The sequence below is a fragment of the Chrysemys picta genome, chromosome 9 (genome assembly GCF_011386835.1).
Source record: "Chrysemys picta bellii isolate R12L10 chromosome 9, ASM1138683v2, whole genome shotgun sequence".
Classification (NCBI taxonomy): Eukaryota; Metazoa; Chordata; order Testudines; family Emydidae; genus Chrysemys; species Chrysemys picta.
Genome location: NC_088799.1, coordinates 49450958 through 49465381, shown reverse-complemented (window position 1 = coordinate 49465381; position 14424 = coordinate 49450958). Strand labels below are relative to the sequence as shown.

General features: G+C 44.9%; 1 protein-coding gene across 4 annotated transcripts in view; it reads right to left on the bottom strand.

The window, feature by feature from the left end:
* Positions 1-14424, bottom strand: part of VPS8 (VPS8 subunit of CORVET complex) — a 252389-nt gene that overhangs the window by 124008 nt on the left and 113957 nt on the right. For all 4 annotated transcript variants that reach the window (XM_065556171.1, XM_042853465.2, XM_005308658.4 and 1 more), the window contains exons 24-27: positions 14161-14203; positions 6991-7063; positions 2578-2697; positions 1525-1596 (exon numbers count right to left, since the gene is read on the bottom strand). In XM_065556171.1, coding sequence (XP_065412243.1) covers positions 1525-1596; positions 2578-2697; positions 6991-7063; positions 14161-14203 — 308 coding nt within the window. The remainder of the gene's footprint in view (positions 1-1524; positions 1597-2577; positions 2698-6990; positions 7064-14160; positions 14204-14424) is intronic.

Below are 14424 nucleotides of genomic sequence, written 5' to 3'. Positions count from 1 at the left end.
ATTTCTAGAAGTATTCTTGCTGACACTTCTGTGCCTCCTCATCTTGTAGTCAGAGGTAGATTTCTAAGTCATTCTTAAAAGGGCTGCTCTCCTATTTTGATCCCAACAATACTGAAGAAACATTAGGTCTTCAAGACCCAACTGAGGGAAATTTAGGTCAAATTTGTGGTGGCCCAGCCCTTACTACTTGTTTAAGAGACAGGGCTCAGGACAATGTCTGTATCAAGAAACATCAAGATAGAACAGGAATCCCAAATTAAGAACTCTGCTTGTGAAACTGAGTTAGAGACCAAGGGCTTGGGGAAGGGGATGTACTGCTGCTAGCTGCTAAGATGAACTGTGGAACTTAGCAAAGACAGATGGGCACCTAGAGTCTGATTTGCTAATTTGGGGCTCAGTAGGAAAATGGAGAGGGTCCTTTCTCTGCTTCTCTTTTAAGGAGCCAGTTTGGGGGCTAAAAGGACACTCATATTTTGCAGTTACTGAAGAGTGTTGGACACTGCCTTCTTGCAGTGAGGTTGGAAATACAGACGGTGGCTGCGATTCAATGTACAAAGCAGCACTGATAAAACCACATCTAGAGTAGGTCCTGCTCAGAGCCCGGGGTGCTACCTCCTTCCCCTACTGACAGATGCTACAAGGGGCTTTCCTCCCAAACTATGGTACTTCTCCAAAAGCTGCCCCTGCTGTATGCTATTTTAGGCATTTACTACAACTATGTAGGTATTTAGAAAACTGAACAGTACCTAAGCCTAGAACTCTGGCTAGGGATATTTTTAAAAAGGGAAAAAAATAAATACTGTATTCATGCTGTTCCCTGTAACTCAGACTCGTGAGCTGAACTGAGCCTAAACTATGTTCTGACTGGATGGGAGTTTACTCCTGCTTCGAAATATTAAAACAAAACTTCTCACTGAACTACCATTTTTGTTTTATTTGTATGGCTTGCAAATTTTAGAATAAAATCTACATATTGTAAATTGTACACATGATTATATATTTATTCATAATAGCTCCAATTTCTTTATTTTAGATTCCATATGGTACTATTTAAGGAGTCTAATTTATCTGTAACAATGAGATCTTTGGGCAAGAGGCCCTATTATACAGAGTGTTGGGGGAAAGCTAGCTGGGTGCAGGGTTTTGAGAAGGAATAAAATCCCAGGAAACAACATTTTTTGGCCAAAACCCCAAATCTTTGCAGTGATATATAAAACAGTGCTTCTCCTCCAAGGGTCTCAGGTGCAAACACAAAAACTTCACAACACTCATGAGAAGCAGGTACCACAGCAGGAACTACACACACTTTATTGATGGGCAAACTGTGCATCAGATGGGTCGAGTGATCTCCTGAAGGTTACACAATAAGGTAGTGACAGAACTGGAAAGGGAACTCATAAGACCTGATAATCAGTCCTCTGTTCTAACCCTAACTCTACAGTACACTGCCTTTTGAAGTGACTTTGTAAATAGTACTGTGTAAACGAAACTCAAAAGGGTTAATTTTTTTTTATATGCACTAACCTTTAGCAGGATGTCCACAATTCTTTGTTGATACTCCACTGCTTGCTTGTCATTCTTAAAGTCTTCAAAAGTCTGCATTAGAGAAGAGAATTTGTTCCGCAATATTCTTTGGCAACTTGGGAAGAAGCTTTTCAATGTTATTCCCATAAACAAAAGCAAGTATGAGCAAAAGGTTTTGTTAAAAGGGTGTCAAAGGTGCTTTCACATTCCTTGTAAGCATGTTATTTTATCACTATCTTTCAGGAGCCAAATGTCCCCTTGTTTTCTTTTGTTGGCCTGCTTAAGTGACTCTAAGGCACTTGATACTTTGGTGATAGAACAGACAGCCTGATTAGAGAAGACAAGTATAGTGGGAAGGGGAAGAAGTGAAGGCAAGAGAAAATATGAATAAAGAAAATGTTAATATTAAAACATTCTCCTGTTGAGGCACAAGCCTGAGAGTTAGTTATTTTTATCCCACCTGCAATTTTAGCAATGGCTTGATAAGAGAATGGTTAGCCCAGTGCACACACCAGAGTCATATTTTAAAGCCAGAAGGGACCATTACCGTCATCTAGTCCAACCTCCTTTACAATACAGGCCAGAGAATGTCACCAAGGATACATCTACTCAGAAATTAAACACCCGCAGCTGGCCTGGGTCAGCTGACTCAGACTTGTTGGGCTCAGGCTGCGGGGCTGTAAAACTGCTGTGTAGAATGTTTGGGCTCGGCCTGGAGCCTGAGCTCTGGGACCCCGGGAGTGGGAAGGGTCCTAGAACCCAGACTCCAGCCCAAGCCCAAACATCTACACAGTAATGTTTAGCCTCACAGCCCAAGTCAGCTGACCCAGGACAGCCCCAGTCAGCTGACCCAGCACAGCCCCGGCTGTGCCGCGGGTCTTTTATTCCAGTGTAGATGTACCCCAAATGGTTCCTGCATCAAGCCAATAACCTCTGGTATAGCTAGTGTACGTCTTTTAGAAAGACAACTTGAGATTGTGCAACAATGATAGATGAACAGAAGAGCTAGCTCCCCACCCCTACCACTCTTTGCTGAACTTGAATAGCTCTTACCAGTGCAAGAACGTTAAGGAACTCTCTGGTATCAAAGTGCAGCAACGTACGAACATACGGGTAAACTTCTTCATCTGCAGATGCTTCAGCTGAGTGGAGACGGATAAGAAATTCAAACACCTGCAACGAATATTTACACAAATGTTGAAAATTTCCCACTATTACTCCCATTTTCTTCAGGTATTCAACCAGTGACCGAGTTCTAAACTCTTCTAAAACACAAAAATACAAGTTAATAGAACCATTTCTACTTGAGTGTCTTAAGTAGCATAGGATGAATGTACAGCACAGTATTCTGGTATTGAGCTCCATACACCATTGTGAAAGTTTACCTTGCAGCATAAACTCAACAAGCAAGTAGTATCACTGTACATAAAGCAGTTAGGTTTAAAATATCACATGATTTCTTAAAAGCTCTTACAGAACTGACAATTACTTTACTGCGGCTCAGTTGCATAAGCAGAGATCCTCTCTGTATGCTCCCGTACTGATGAATTCAGGCCAGGAGCAAAAATAATTACAGCCAACATTTTCAGACCTGAGTATCTAACTTTAGGCACTTGAACCCATATTTAGACATCTAGATAAGTGGCATGGTGCAGATCCCCACTGAAGTCTATGGTAGCTGAAGGTGCTCAGCACCTCAAAGTTCAGGCCACTTATTCAGGTGCCTCAGAGCACCTATATATGAAATTTTTTTCTGAAACATTTTGAAGTTCAAAGTATCACCACATACAACATAATTCTGCCTAAAATCAATGGTGAACACTGATGTGGGTCCTAGGCCAGCCACAAAGCTACAAGTTACAAGCTGAAACACACAATGAACCTTATAGGAAAAAACAGTCCCACTTACATAGCAATTTACGTCTTCAGAGAGATGTACAAACACTAACCTTCACAATCACCTGTCAATAGGTAAGCTGGTATTCTTCCCACTTTATAGATATGAAGTCTGGGTAACAGACAAGTGAAATGACCTGGCCTAGTTCACACAACAAATCTGCAGAAAAACCTGAGACACTTTCAGTCGTGTGCCTCTACACCCGGCCAATGAGCACAGTAAACTCAGCAAACTGCATTTTAATGTTAGAAAATATCGGATTTGGAAATTTCTGTCCTGGATCCCTTCATAGCAGTTGGAGGCAAGTCAGATCTTTAAGTGGACAAAACTATTCACATTTGCAGCAGAATCTTTCAACCAGAACAAATGTCTAATAAAAAAAACATACTCAGACACTGCCAAGGTGTCAGACTGTTGGACATGAAGGAGCCAAAATGGAGAAGTACCTAAGAATCGACTCTCCCGTTCACATCCAACAGCCCAAATACTGGGGAGTTCAAGGCAGTAACAGCCATTCCAAGCAGGGAGGGAGGAACAACAACTATGTACATTTAATTACAACTAGTGGTCTGAGACATGGAGAGTTTACAAAGATACTACTTCCTGCAGTATCCTACCAAATGTCAGGTTGACTGACATTGGGTGGCCATCTTAAATCTGAAAGGTTGAGGGGTGAAGAGCAGATAGCTGCTCTATAAATCTCATAAGTTGCCTGAGTCCTTTCTGCCCAAGATACAGCTTGTGGAGGGTGTAGTGACTCCTTGAGGAAGGATCAGTTCCTCTACCTTATTAGTCAGAGATACGAGCCTGGATTCATCTTGCTACCTTCCCCAGTTGATAAAGGAAAATTGGGTATTATGGTTTCTACAGCTTTTGGCTTCACTTGGATTCTCATGGACTGTGTCAGACTCCTTAGGGTGTTTAACATTAGGGTGGAAAGACAGCAGAACTCTTTCTGGGAATGGAGTATTAACTTTCAGGCTCGAGGAAGGGTCAGCCACAGAACTCTTCCAGCTGAAATGTACATTTAATAGATCAGTAAAGGGAGCCCAGAGTTCAGAGTACCCTTCTGGTGCATGGACACTGCACCAAGTGGCTCACTGAGGGCTTTGACCTGAGCCTACATGACAGTGTTTGGCCTCCAAGAAGGAAATCTGCAGAGGCACAAGATTCACAAGTGAAGCAGATGTCTGAAGATGATGAGATACTCAGCTGGGGCTCATGCAAGAATGTACTATGAATTGCAGCAACATGTCTCAGGAGATGAGCTTCTAAACCCAAAGAAATCCCACTCTGAAGAAAAGGTTATGCCTTATTTTTCCCTGCTTTTTGTATAAATTTTCTTGTCAATCCAACAGTGGTACAACTTCAGCCAGTGAGTTATACAGTAGAACCTCAGTTTTGAACACCTCAGGAATGGAGGTTGTTCATAACTCTGAACAAAACATTACGGTTGTTCTTTCAAAAGTTTACAACGGAACATTGACTTAATACAGTTTTGAAACCTTACTTAGCATAAGAAAAATGCTGCTTTCCCTTTTTTTAGTAGTTTACGTTTAACACAGTACTGTACTGTATTTGCCTTTTTTTCGGGGGGGAAGGGGGGAGGAGAGGGGTCTTTGCTGTTGCCTGATTGTGTACTTCCGGTTCCAAATGAGGTGTGTGGTTGACTGGTCAGTTCATAATTCTGATGTTCGCAACTCTGAGGTTTTATTGTATATTCAGTAGGTGGACTCTTTCCTAGATTCAAGGTGATGTCCACAACCTTGGCTGAGTAGCCTAGAGTAATGATTGGTGTTTCTCAGATCCCAGGCTGCTAAATGAAGACCCAGATTGGGGTGAAATATCAGACCCTGAAATAGAAAGCTCTCTTGTACTAGAAGTATCCACAATGTATCAAGTTCCAAGAACCACAGTTATTGAGGCCAATCAAGAGCTATCAGAAGAACTCTGGAAAGAGCATGGCTAGGGAACACTGACCCTCATTGCTGCTGTTCCTGGAGACTGAGGTACTGGCTGTGCTGGACCATGCTACCAGAGGCTTTGCTGCTGTGCTAATATAGATGTTGAGCTAGGACACGGTACTCCTGAGGATTGTGGGGGAAGAGTGCCTGAGTCTGTCATGAATGGTATAGAGAAAAAGTGTTATTTAGCCCTTCATATAACACAAGAACTAGGAGTCACCCAATGAAATTAATAGGCAGAAGGTTTAAAACAAACAAAAGGAAGTATTTCTTCACATTATGCACAGTCAGCCTGTGGAACTCATTGCCAGGGGATGTTGTGAAGGCCAAGAGTATAACTGGATTAAAAAAAGAATTATGTAAATTCACGGAGGATAGTCCATCAATGACTATTAGCCAATACGGTCAGAGACAACCCCGTGTTCTGGGTGTTCCTAAGCCTCTGACTGCTAGAAGCTGGGACTGGACAAGTGAAGATCGATCACTCAAAAACGTCCAGTTCTGTTCATTCCTTTTCAAACCATTTGGCACCAGCCACTGTCAGAAGACAGGACACTGGTCTAGATGGAACACGGTTCTGACCCAGCAAGATAGTTCTTATGTAGTTTGTTGCCTGCCACAGCAACTGGGGCACACCTGGTTTGCACATCCATTGGGAGGTTGGTCCTGGCATCCTGAAACACTGTCAGTGATCTAGCCTTCCTTAACACACCAGAGCAGTTTGGCTCATTTTTGTAGCAATTCGGCTTGCTCCTACACCTGCTCCATGTTTTCTGCTCTGACAAATAGGTATGACAAGGGAAGCAGCAAGCACAGTCCCTCAGAAAATACAATGTGGTCACATACTCTAGATCCAAAATGATAAAATCTGAAGACAACAAATTGCAAAGTTAGTTACGGAAGTAAAACTGACCAGAAACACAGAAAACAGTCCCTCTGCCCGGCTCAGCAAAGGTCTGGCCTGCCTCCAAGTGCTATGGAGAGAGGAGTAATGCAGTGTACAAATTGCTGGGTGACAAAGGGGAAAGAAACACTAGACTGGGCAAGGTCTTGAAGATACAGCATCTGGAGGGGATGCTAAAGGTGAAGGGAAAACCATTGGAGGTACTGAAGGAGAAAGGTGCAGCAGCGGGATCACTAAACAGCAGAGTTTAAAAGGCAAATATGAGCATTGGGGGAACCAAGAAGAGGTAGCTGCAACAGTTAAGGCAAAAGAGGCCTTGGGTATGAGCCAAGATTTTAGCCACATAGATACCGAGGAAGGGATGCTGAAGGTTGTACTGCCAAGACCTTTAATGTACTCATGTCTGTAGCTGAAACTTTGTCTAAACGGGTGAAAAGCCCATAGAAGTCCTGAGTAGCTACTGTGCACCAGCTAACTTCCCCTGCAGACAATCTTACCGAGCACTAGGAGTGCCTTTGCATTCATTAGCTTAATACATTTTGGAAGTGTACTAAGATAAACTGCCATAAATGCGCAGTAAGAGCCTCCACACGGAAAAAGCATCAGAGGGTCCTGTGGCACCTTTAAGACTAACAGAAGTATTGGAGCATAAGCTTTCGTGGGTGAATGCCCACTTCATTAGACGCCAAATTAATACTCACCTGGTTTTTAACCAAGGGTACCAGATCTTCAGGAATATCACCCAATGGATAAGCACGGCCTGCTAAACAGCAACTGTGGTAAAAGGAAAGAAACCAGTTACTACAAAGCACTAACCTAGTACCATCCAATCCTAAACAGATTGGAACAGTGCTTTTTTTTTCCCCCCGGAGCTGCCTAGTCTTCAATATGCATTTTTTAAAAATCAGTTCTTCATATCAAAGCACAAAACTAGATAAGCATGTATCCTTAACAACAGTGCTATTACACTGGTTTACAATTTTTGAGAAGTTGTCTGCTTCAGAGATAAAATGTGCTATTTATTATGTATTTTGATGTGCTGAATTCAAATATGACAATTAAAACAACTGATTGGCTACTGTTTCTAAGATATTTTAGTTTTTACTTTTATGTCTATGTATATTGTGTAGAGAGAGTTTTAATCAAATTGTAAACCTAGGTCTTTTCATGTGTTTATGGTTGCTTTACATGATAATATTTCACCTGTCCTGTTTATGTAACACTTTAAAAATCAGCAAAAGGGTTATATAAATAAAATTTATTATGAAACAAAAGGCAAAAAACTATTATGTACATAGTTTAGTCCTATTCAGTGTCTACTCGGCGCTTCTTGGCTTGCCTCTTGTATTCATTAAATGGAGCATCTCTTGTCACTGTCCAGCAATAGTCTGCAAGCACTGATGGGCTCTATTTGCCCTGATAGCGTTTCTCCATTGTTGCAATGTCCTGGTGAAATCGCTCGCCGCTCACTGCTCCGCAGTTCGGTGGAAAAAAATCTAGATGACAGTGCAAAAAATGTATCTTTAGTGACATGTTGCAACCAAGGCTTTTGTATGCCTTGAGGAGGTTTTCCACCAACAACCTGTAGTTGTCTGCCTTGTTTCCGAGAAAATTTATTGCCACTAACTGGAAGGCTTTCCATGCTGTCTTTTCCTTGCCACGCAGTGCACGGTCAAATGCATCATCTCGAAGAAGTTCACTAATCTGAGGACCAACAAAGACACCTTCCTTTATCTTAGCTTCACTTAACCTTGGAAATTTTCCATGGAGGTACTTGAAAGCTGCTTGTGTTTCGTCAGTGGCCTTGACAAAATGCTTCATCAGACCCAGCTTGATGTGTAAGGGTGGTAACAAAATCTTCCTTGATTCAACAAGTGGCGGATGCTGAACACTTTTCCTCCCAGGCGCCAATGACTGTCGGAGTGGCCAATCTTTCTTGATGTAGTGGGAATCTCTTGCATGACTATCCCATTCACAGAGAAAACAGCAGTACTGTGTGTATCCAGTCTACAGACCAAGCAAGAGAGCAACAACCTTCAAATTGCCACAAAGCTGCCACTGATGTTGGTCATAGTTTATGCACCTCAAAAGTTGTTTCATGTTGTCATAGGTTTCCTTCATATGGACTGCATGACCAACTGGAATTGATGGCAAAACATTGCCATTATGCAGTAAAACAGCTTTAAGACTCGTCTTCGATGAATCAATGAACAGTCTCCACTCATCTGGATCGTAAACGATGTTGAGGGCTGCCATCACACCATCGATGTCGTTGCAGGCTACAAGATCACCTTCCATGAAGAAGAATGGGACAAGATCCTTTTGACGGTCACGGAACGTGGAAACCCTAACATCACCTGCCAGGAGATTCTACTGCTGTAGTCTGGAGCCCAACAGCTCTGCCTTACTCTTGGGTAGTTCCAAATCCCTGACAAGGTCATTCAGTTCACCTTGCGTTATGAGGTGTGGTTCAGAGGAGGAGGATGGGAGAAAAGGTGGGTCCTGTGACATTGATGGTGCAGGACCAGAAGTTTCATCCTCTTCCTTGTCTGACTCAAGTGAGAAAGATTCTGGTGCATCAGGAACCGGCAGTCCTCCTCCGTGGGGTACTGGGCGTATAGCTGATGGAATGTTTGGATAATACACAGTCCACTTTTTCTTCTTTGACACACCTTTCCCAACTGGAGGCACCATGCAGAAGTAACAATTGCTGGTATGATCTGTTGGCTCTCTCCAAATCATTGGCACTGCAAAACGCATAGATTTCCTTTTCCTGTTCAACCACTGGCGAAGATTTGTTGCACAAGTGTTGCAGCATATGTGTGGGGCCCATCTCTTGTCCTGATCTCCAATTTTGCAGCCAAAATAAAGGTGATAGGCTCTCTTAACCATAGTGGTTATACTGCGCTTTTGTGATGCAAAAGTCACTTCACCACAAACATAGCAGAAGTTATCTGCACTGTTCACACATGTTCGAGACATCTCTGCTCACTTTGGCTAAACAGAAATGTTTCCCTTTGCAAAATCAAACACTGACAAATAAGAGCACGACACTATGATTTCTAGAGCTGATATAGGCCAATTTGTTCAGCACTGTGATGTAAGCTTCGTTATGATTGCATCATCCATGACTTCTAGGAATAACATGATGCAATTCATATCATGTATGACGCAATACCAGCTTCAGATTGCATCATTCATTGTTTTGCCTAAAAAGCAAGTACAGTCCAAACCCAGTCATAGATTTATTCATAGATCCAGTCAAAGATGTATTTTAGTCATTTCTGGTTTAAATTGAGATCCCTTCCCTTTATAACTCACTTATCCTCCGCCATTCCCAAGTCAAGGGTCGTATATACTGACCCAATAGCATATCTTGAAAACTAGAGCCAATCAACAATTTTAAGCATCATTTTCGTTCTCAGTGACCCAGAATTAGTAAAGTTTGACTACATTTATTTCAGAAGCATTTTGGCTGTAGAGCGGTATTATCAGAAGGGAAAAGACAGTTTTCCGTAATTGGTGTTCTTTGAGATGTGTTGCTCATGTCCATTCCACAGTAGGTGTGTGTGCTCGCCATGTGCACCGGTGCCAGAAGTTTTTCCCTTAGCAGTACCCGTAGGGGAGCGCCGCTAGCAACCCCTGAAGTGGTGCCACCATGGCACGGTATAAGGGGCGCTGCACACTCCCCCCCACCCCCGGTTCCTTCTTGCTGGAAAACTCCAACAGAGGTGAAGGAGGGCGGGATGTGTAATGGACATGAGCAACACATCTCGAACACCACCAGTTACGGAAAAGGTTACTGTCTTTTCTTCTTCGAGTGACTGCCTCATGTGCATTCCACAGTAGGTGATTCCCAAGCTATAACTATTGGAGGTGGGTAGGAGTTCACAGGCACTCGGGACTGACCACTGTCCTGCCAAACCCAGCGTCCTCGCTGGTTTGGGAGATGATTGCGTAATGCGAGGTGAACGTGTGCACCAATGACCATGTTGCAGCTCTACAAAAGTCCTGAATAGGGACATGAGCTAGAAAGGTGGCTGACAAGGCTTGCACCCTTGTTGAGTGTGCTCTCATAACTGGTGGCAAGGGAACTCCGGTCAGGTCGTAACAAGTACGGATACATGAAGCGATCCAGCTGGAGAGCCGCTGAGTGGAGATCGGCCAACCCTTCATTCGTTCAGCCATGGCAATAAATAGCTGTGTAGACTTCCTGAACAGTTTTGTCTGTTCCAGGTAAAAAGCCAGGGCCCGTCTCACATCTAGCATGTCACTAGACACATGAGGCTTGGGACAGAGTACCGGAAAGGAAATGTCCTGGCTCATATGATAGGCTGAGACCACCTTGGGGAGGAACGAAGGGTGTGGGCAGAGCTGGACCTTATCTTTATGAAACACTGTATACGGGGGTTCAGAGGTTAGGGCCTGGAGCTCTGAGCCACTCTAAGCAGACGTGATTGCCACAAGAAAGGCTACTTTCCATGAAAGGTTGGACCAAGAGCATGTGGCAAGCGGCTCAAACGGAGGCCCTGTCAGCCTGGCCAGAACCAAGTTCAGGTCCCACTGTGGAACAGGGAGCCTAACACAAGGAAAGAGGTGCTCCAAGCCCTTAAGCAATCGACCAGTCATGGCATGAGAAAATACTGTGTGGCCTTGCACAGGCGGGTGGAAAGCCGATATGGCTGCCAGATGCACTTTGACAGACAAGGGTGCTAGACCCTGGGCTCCGAGATGAAGGAGGTAATCCAGTATTAGCTGGAGTGGAGCAGCCACTGATGAGACGCTGCTATCGGCGGCCCATCAAGAAAACCTTACCACTTTGCCAGGTAAGCCTGACGCGTGGAGGGCCTCCTGTTTCCAGGAGGACTCGCTGGATGCCCTCTGAGCAGGTCCTTTCCTCTTGGTCTAACCATTGAGCAATCATGCCGTGAGGTGGAGGGCTGCAACGTTGGGGTGGAGGAGGCAACCTTGGTCATGAGAGAGAAGGGCAGGACGGGTCAGCAACAGCCACGGAGGGGCAATAGACAAGGCGTCAGAGTCCCATACCAGTGTTGTCTGGGCCATGCCAGTGCAATCATGAGGACGCAAGCCTTGTCCGTCTTGATTTTTTCCAGGACCTTGCTAATCAACAGAATTGGGGGAAAGGCATATAGCAGCTGGCCCGACCAGGACAGAAGGAAGGCATCGGAAATCGTGCCCTTGCCCAGGTCCCTTCTGGAGCAAAACCGGAGGCACCCGTGGTTCTGCCTGGTTGCGAAGAGGTTTACTTGGGGAGTACCCCACGTTTGGAAGATCATGAGAGTCACCCCCTGGTGCAGCGACCACTCTTGCTGGGAGTAGAAGTCCCGGATCAAGAGTTCTGGATGCCCGGTAAGTGGTGGGCTTCCAAGTAGATATTGTGGGCAATGCAGAAATCCCACAGCCAGAGGGCTTCCTGGCAGAGGGCTGTGGAGTGGGTGCCGCCTTGCCTGTTGATGTAGAACATCGAGGCCGTGTTGTCTGTGAGAACTCTGACCCTGCCTGCAAGGCACACGCAAAAAGCCACACAGGCCAGACAGACTGCTCAAAGCTCCTTGACGTTTATGTGCAGGCCTAGTTCCTGCACAGACCACAAGCCTTGGGTCTGGAGGTCTCCCACATGGGCTCCCCAACCCAAGTCCGACACATCGGACAACAGTTCTATGGTTGGGGAGCAGCTCCTGAACGGGATCCCTCGGAGCACGTTCTCCGAGGTGGTTCACCAAAGGAGGGAGGCTAGTACAGTCTCGGGCACGGTAAGGACTTTGTCCAAACTGTCTCTGGACTGGGAGAACATCGAGGCCAGCCAGAGCTGAAGAGGCCACACTCTGAGTCTGGCATGGCGTGCCACATATATGCATGCTGCCATGTGACCCAGGAGCTGGAGGCAGGCCTGGCAGTTGTCACGGGAAACCTCATGATCATTCTGATGAGATCCCTCAAGGTTTTGAACCTGTCCAGAGGGGGCGAAGCTCTGCCACCGTGCCATGGTGGTACCATTCCAGGGGTCGCTAGGCGCGCTCCCCTATGGGTACTGCTAAGGGAAAAACTTCTGGTACCGGTGCACGTGGCGAGCATGCACACCTACTGTGGAATGCACATGAGCAATCACTCAAAGAAGAATCCAACTTTTCTGCATAAACATAACCAATTAGTGCTGGACTGTCACACCGGAAACAGGAGGTGGCACTGGGACTTTGAGAGGGGAAACATATGAAAAATCATGTGAGTATATTTTGGGCAGCATTTGGAGCAATACCGAGTCTCCTCTTTTCAGATTCATTAGAATCTTGGATGTGGCGTGCTCAGATTCAAGAAGTGGAGACTGGATATTAACCACTTGTGATGGGGTGTTCATCCCACACAAGGCCCAGAAGTTTAAAATGGCCAGGTGGGCCAATTAACTCCATAGGCTGCACCTGCAGAAGCCAGGAAAAAGGGAACTGATTAGAAGCACACTCAGCTGGAGAGGCCTATATAAGCCAGGAAGCCAGAAGAGGTGGCAGGGAAGGAGTCTGAAGTCACTCCCTGGGAGAAAGCTCCCTACACATATCCTATTGTCAAGTAGCCTACAGTTACTCTCTGAGAGAAGGGAGTGTGGCTTGGCAAGCGCAGAGAAGGGAGAGAGCCAGAGAGGTAGGCAAGGCTCAAGGGAAAAGCAGCGAAGTGTGGGGTAGGTCAAACCTTGGCTGCCAATAAGAGGGCCCTGAGCCAGGACCTGAAGTAGAGGGCAGGCCCAGGTCCTCTTACTCGCTGCTGATGGAGTGGCACTGGCAGGGCAGTGAGCAGGAAGACTCCCTGAGCCCATTTGTCAAGAGGGACTTTGATACCCAGGAAGGGGAGAACACACATGGTGACCCAGCTGAGGGCTGAGTCATGAAAGAGGTGGCTGTGGATCCTGGAACGAGAGGGGTCTGCAGGACGAGAGGACAACGGAAAGACTTTGCCAGGGTGGTCGTGATGGTGGTTGTGTGCAACACCTGGCAGAGCTAATCCCCAGGACAGCCAGGAGGCAGTGTCACTAGTGGTGAGTGCACCCTGGGACACCACTATTGGCCAATAATCTCAGAACAGCATTGGTCATGGGGCATAGAGTTTAGACCAGAAGGGACCACCAGATCATATAATCTGATCTCCTGTATATCACAGACCACCACCACCACCACCATCCAGCACCTGTACCAATAACTGAAATTAGACTGAACTATTACAGCTCACAAGACACTAGACTATTATTATTTGACCCTAAGTGCATGACTTTACACTTGTACTATTGAACTGAATTTCATCTCATTTAAGTTACTTCAATCTTCAAGGTCACACACATCCTCATGTTCAATATTCCAATCCTCCTCTGTATTGATGATGGCTCCCAACTTTGTATCATCATTGGATGGTCAATAGAGGAAACAATTTATTACAACAAGCAAAACCACCTACAGAATCCACAAAGGTTGCCAACATGAAAGATTAAAAATGGATTTCTGGGCTATGAAGCCCTGGAGTAGGGGAACGCTCTGCAGTTGGCATGGAAGGGGGCATTATCACCATTATGAAGTCACAGACAGTATGCCGAAGCCCGAGTCAGGAGCACCCAAGTTCTAATCCCACCTGTGCTACTTGGTGTGTGGTCATGGGTCACTTCATTTCTCTGCTTCTGTTAAATGCTATGTAAAATGTAGATATTACTACTTTTCACAGATTTTATCATAATATATTCTGACCTCCTTCATGACACACAATTCCACCTACCATGCATCATAGGGTTATTGGGAGCAGTAGTGTCTGTACAGCAATTTCAACATGTAAATGCATTCTAAGTGCTATCTATAAACATTCTGGAAGTATCTTACCTTATGTACACAAGGAGCTTGTTTCCCATAACCACCTTCTCATCTAAGAACACAGAAAAAGTTTTTTGTCACTTTTTATCCAAATAACTAGACAACAGAATAAGGATCTAATCTTTATTTACTGAAAGGAAAATCTCATTTACTTGAGCATTCATTGTTATTCATGACAAAAGTGGTGTCAGTACAGTCTTATGGAATTTTTCCATTCTCCATAACTTTACATATTTGCAGCATGTTTGTGTGAGAAAGGATAGTAGCTTGAAA